We start from the raw sequence: 6,000 nt of genomic DNA, 5'->3' as shown, positions 1-6,000 counted from the left end.
ACAAACATCATAGTCCATAGAGACTCCTGCCTGATATATATACATAAAACTTTGTTAAAAGAAACACTCAGTGGTATGGGAAGTGCTCAACAAATAAGGAGCAAAATAATCCAGTTAGTCAAGTAAATTCTCTATGAGACAGTGTGAGCCTGTTTCATGCTATAAGCAATATACTAACTGGATTTTATATATATATATATATATATATATATATATATATATATATATATATATATATATATCTCATCACAATAAGTGGTTTAAAATATTCTCTTTTCTATAGTCAACATTCTAATTAAATGAACATTATTTCTGTTTTCTCATGATGTGCACAATATTCTAAATTGAACCTATTGGTCAAACAATGACAGTATGTGTCCAGCAGGCATCACGGTGTCTCTGGACCAGTAGGCATCAAGTCAGATGTGGATCATCACCAGTCCACTGTCAGATTAACTCGCTGCATAATAACACATTAAGACAGTTGTGTAATAATATGCTAATAATGACGATGATGTTGTGCGTACACATGAACCCGTGGAATACACTGAGAGTGGAGTATTTAAAAAGAAAAAAGGTGAAAACCGGTTGTGTCCTTACTTTGTTCTGGACCGGGTCATAATCTAAAGCCAGCAGTGTTCCTCTGGGCTCCACCAGAAGGGTCTGCTCACCACTGCCGTCCATGTTAACTCGCCGTATGTCCGCCAGACTGGCAACCAGCAGGTAAGGGGGCGGCCCTAAAGAAATTCATATGTCACCCTGTTAGCAGGAAACTTACACAATGTTGTGTGTCTCTTCACATGACGAATTGTATTAGTATGTGGTGTGAAATATGTGTCTGTGCAAGTACGTGTGTGTGTGTGCGTGCATACACTTTTTTTTATTTTAAATTGTTACATATTTGTATGTTGGCAACAATGTTAATTATGCTGCTGTCTGTCTCGGCCATGACACTCTCGCAGAAGAGACCTTTAATCTCCTGGAGTCTCTTCCTGGTTAAATAAATCAATAAAATATCTCAGTTAAAGGTGGCACTAATGGAAAGAAGATGAGGGTTTGAAAGGGGTGATATGTACCGTTTAAACACTGGAATGAGGGGCATCCAGGTAGCGTAGCAGTCTATTATGTTGCCTACCAACATGGGAATCGCTGACTCGAGTCCCCGTGTTACCTCTGTCTTTGGTCGGGCATCCCTACAGACACAATGGGCCGTGTCTGCGGGTGGGAAGCCGGATGTGGGTATGTGTCCCGGTTGCTGCACTAGCGCCTCCTCTGGTTGGTCGGGGCGCCTGTTCGGGGGGGGGCTGGGGGGAATAGCGTGATCCTCCCATGCACTACGTCCCCCTGGTGAAACTCCTCACTGTCAGGTGAAAAGAAGCGGCTGGTGACTCCACATGTATGGGAGGAGGCATGTGGTAGTCTACAGCCCTCCCCGGATCAGCAGGGGGGGGGGGCAGAGACCGGGACGGCTTGAAAGAGTGGGGTAATTGGCCGGATACACTTGAGAGAAAAAGGGAGAAATAGTCCACAAAAAAAACAACAAAAAAAACAAAACACTGGAATGAGATAAGGCAGATCGCTAACACTTGTAAATGTGAATATAAATGGAAAGTCGAGAAGGAATGGAGAGTGAATGACGAGACAGGCATGGAGTGATGCGATGACAGGGGAGGAGGAGAGCAGTTCACTGTTCAAACAGATGATGACCTGTCATCTGCTACTGACCAACATGTCTTCTGTTTAAGATTGGAGTTTGACAACAACTGGATTATGGCAGTCATATTCGGATTTGAAGATGAATAAATATTTCTGATTTCAGATATTTAACTTACAAAGGAGGAAATCAGGAGGGGTTTTAACCGGCCCTGATTTAGCCAATGGGACGGTTCTGAGAGCGTGTTGGGTTCAACTGTGTCCCATCTCAAAACATCTTTTTCAAATGTCACTAGTCACAAGCTAATATACCAAAAAGCATGGAAAATCTCTCCTATTGTACCTGTACCAAGAAAAAAGCAGGCCAACCAATTTAAATGACGATTGTCCCGTCACTCTTACCTTCGTTATGATGAAGAGCACAGACAGATGAACTTTAAATCATACTCTGACTGAGATATGCTTGCAGTTTGTGTATAGGCTCGAGAGAGGAACTGCTGAATAATATTTACAATATTGATCATCTGAAAGGATGTCTTGATGCATGCTCAGTAATCCAGGTAAGAAAACCAAAGAAGGGTGAATCAGTTCATCTGGGCACAACGTTTATTGTTGACAGTCTGTCAATAAACGCTGTGTCCAGATGAACTGATTCAACCTTCTTTAATCATCTGAAGGGACATGCTAGATGATCATCTGAAAGGACATGCTAGATGATCATGTGAAAAGACATGCTAGATGATCATCTGAAAGGACATGCTAGAATTCAGTACCATCAAGCCACATATTATGAAGGAGAAGTTGGGCTGAACATTGAGGCACGCTTGCAGATTGTGTATAGGCTCGAGAGAGGAATATTATGAAGGAGAAGTTGGGCTGAACGGCGTCCTCATAAGGTGGACTGAGTCCTTCCTGACGGGGAGGGGGGGGGGCAATACATCCCTCATAACTATTCCCAACACGAGGGCTTCACAGGGAAGCACTATAAAGAGGAGGAGGATTGATTAGTTAAGTTTCATGGTGCAAAACTAATTATCTTGAATTGAATATAAAGAAGACAAAGAAAGTGGTTATTGATTTTAGAGTTGTTTCATACGCACTGACACCTGTATTTTTGGAGGGGGAAGGCAAAGAAATTATGGAACCATATGAATATTTGGGATCCTAACATAGAAGTTATTTATATGAAAGAGATGAAGTGGCTGCATTTTATTTGGAAGCTGAAACAGTGCAGAGTCGAGAGAGAATTGGTGATCTTATTCTAGCACTCATTTTACGGTGTTTTAACTTTGTTTTCTGTCGCATGGTTTTCTTCCATATCCATAAACAAAGAAAATAAAATGAATGAAATTATTAAATTGGCTAGAAAGATTCCTGGGGTGAATTTAGCATGACATTATTTGAAGCCTGAGCGAATAATAATAATGGATTACATTTACATAGTGCTTTATCTAGACACCCAAGGCGCTTCACAGTGAAGGGGAGAAACTCACCTCAACCACCACCAATATGTAGCACCACCTGGTGATGCACGGCAGAACCTCACCACACATCAGCTTGAGGTGGAGAGGGAGGAATCAGGGAATAAAAGAGGTTCGCTGGTAGCATGAGGCAACGCGTCCCTTTTATAACAGATATGAACTGTTGTCTTCAGGGAGGCGCTACAGAGTGCCGCAACCTTGAACAAACTTTGTCCGGAAATGTAAGCATTGTCTGGGTTGTATTGTTGTGCTTTGTTTTGTTGTTATGGGGTATAGCCTACTATTGTGTGATGAAATTGTGATTAATGTGTACTGTAATGTACACCGACTGTTTCTTTCTGCAGAATAAAGTGTTTTATGTGTGATCTGACAATGAATGAATACAATGAATTTCCCCTGGGACAATCACGGAATCAATACACACACACACACACACACACACACACACACACACACACACACACACACAAGCTATGAATGCTGATATGATGATGCGTAGCTGAGCAAGCTGATATTGAGAAATCCTGTGAGTGGCTAGAAAAGGCTGGACTAAAGGACAGCACAAGAGGCTCTGATCATCAGAATCGGAATCAGAATTGTTGCAGAATTCATAGCAGCACAAGAATCAGGACTAGATCAGTTGAGGCAGGGGTCTACCACACCGGACAAGACCTGAGATTCAAGCAGTGCAAAGACGCCCATGAGACAGTCCAGCATTTAGTAGCTGGGTGTAAAATGCTAGCTGGGAAAGTGTACACTGAAAGGCATAACCAAGTGGCTGGGATAGTGTACAGGAACATCTGTACTGAATACAGACTGGAAGTCCCCAAGTCCAAATGGGAGACACCACCAAAGGTGGTTGAGAATGGGGCAGAGCTAAGATCCTGTGGGACTTCAAGGTCCAGACTGACAAGCAGGTGCTGGCTAACCAACCAGACATTGTGGAGGTCAACAAGGAACAGAAGACAGCAGTAGTGATCCATGTAGCGATCCTGAGCGACGGCAACATCAGGAAGAAAGAGCATGACAAGCTAGAGACATACCAAGGGCTGAAGGAAGAACCAGATCAGATGTGGAAGGGTAAGTCCACAGTAGTCCCAGTGGTAACAGGAGCACTAGGGGCTGTGACCCCCAAACTGGGAGAGGGGCTCCAGCAGATTCCAGGAGCAACATCTGAGGTCTCTGTCCAGAAGAGTGTGGTCCTAGGAACAGCTGAGATACTGTGCAGAACCCTCAAACTCCCAGACCTCTGGCAGAGGTCCCGAGCTTGAGGAAGACACACACCACCCGAAAAGGGTGAGAGGAAGCTTTTATATATAGTAAATTCTTTATGAGACAGTACACGCATGTTTCATGCCATAAGCAAAACGTGAAACAGGCTTGTACTGTCTCATAAAGACTTAACTTGACTCACTGAATTATTTTGCTCCTTATTTGTTGAGCACTTTCCCTACCATTGAGTGTTTCTTTTAACAAAGATATATATATATATATATATATATATATATATATATATATTACACACACACACACACGCATATACCCATTGCCACCTTGCCATGGTGGAGAAGCTTGCATATACCAGTGATCCCAAGAGTCATGCCGTACGGAGCTCGGCTCCTGGTGGGGTCACCCAAGGCAGACAGGTCAAGCGGGAGGATCCAGACGAAGTGTGATCCAACAAAGACCTCAACGGTGGAACTGGCAGAAGACGTTTCCAGGTCCAAATGGCAGTGAAGGTGGATGAAGGCTGCAACAGAGGGTGGTCCCCAATCGTCTTGGTTTTCCATGCCATTGGACTCTGGCCACCCCCTGCCAAGGACCGCGTGGTGGCTGCAGGCGCATCAGCCATTCAATGTAAAAAGCTGTCACGCACAGGGGTCCTCCCATTATGCGGCTCCAGGATCAGCCCACCTGAGGACCCAGAGGGGCCCAGAGGGTGGACGGTCATACTCCTTCCCCAGAGTAAGGAGAAAGATGTGAACTCCTTACTCTGGGGAAGGAGTTCATATCTTTCTGAAGTCCTTCCTCAGAGTAACCGCCGAAGATGTGTGTGTGTGTGTGTGTGTGTGTGTGTGTGTGTGTGTGTGTGTGTGTGTGTGTGTGTGTGTGTGTGTGTGTGTGTTTTGCAGTTGTACTATTTGACTCACCAATGGCGGTGCACTGCTTTCCGTCTTGGAGGAGCTGGTATCCAGGCAGACAGCCACACTCCCATCTAACAGGGCTGAGAAGGGTGCAGAGCTGACTGCATTGCCCTCTATCAGCAGACAGACAGCCTACAACAACCAAACAAACTGTGATGGACAGACAACCAGAGACTAGCTCCTTTTCTTCACAAATCCACCATGTGATGGTCTCACCAAAGGATTTTGAAATTGCAAAAAAAAAAAAAAAACCTTGCCGACCAATAGAACAGCTGTATTTCTCCTTCAATGGTGTTTGATTAGGCTCCATCATAATTATGGGTATGCAGGAGTCAATGAACTTTTCTGTTCATACCAGTGCAGGTCTGTCCATCTTCCCGCAGGACCGATCCTTCAGGACAAACACACACAGATCCTTCATCTGTAGCCAAACATCCATGACCGCATGCTGTCATGTTGTCCTCACAAGGGATGATCTCTGTGGAAGGAAACACAGATTCAGACATAACACAGTCTCATGTGACGTCCTTACAGTTTATAGTGAAATGAGAAAAAGAACTGCATCGTACACATTGTATAACCCTGAGAAAAAAAACGTGTAATACCTTGTTGCTTCTTAGGGCATTAAAGAATGAAAGTTACTTAATACATTTCCTACACTTACAAGAAATCGTACGCTGAGATTGTGATATGCTACTGTAACATGTCTGTGGCTGCAAAGG

The 6,000-nt window shown here is 43.9% G+C and overlaps 1 protein-coding gene across 1 annotated transcript in view; it reads right to left on the bottom strand.

The window, feature by feature from the left end:
• Window positions 1-6,000, bottom strand: part of egf (epidermal growth factor) — a 116,272-nt gene that overhangs the window by 68,086 nt on the left and 42,186 nt on the right. The window contains exons 8-10 of the mRNA XM_056296711.1: window positions 5,634-5,756; window positions 5,285-5,410; window positions 601-737 (exon numbers count right to left, since the gene is read on the bottom strand). Coding sequence (XP_056152686.1) covers window positions 601-737; window positions 5,285-5,410; window positions 5,634-5,756 — 386 coding nt within the window. The remainder of the gene's footprint in view (window positions 1-600; window positions 738-5,284; window positions 5,411-5,633; window positions 5,757-6,000) is intronic.

This window comes from Lampris incognitus, chromosome 1 (genome assembly GCF_029633865.1).
Source record: "Lampris incognitus isolate fLamInc1 chromosome 1, fLamInc1.hap2, whole genome shotgun sequence".
Taxonomy (NCBI): Eukaryota; Metazoa; Chordata; class Actinopteri; order Lampriformes; family Lampridae; genus Lampris; species Lampris incognitus.
This window is presented reverse-complemented; position numbering and strand designations above follow the sequence as displayed.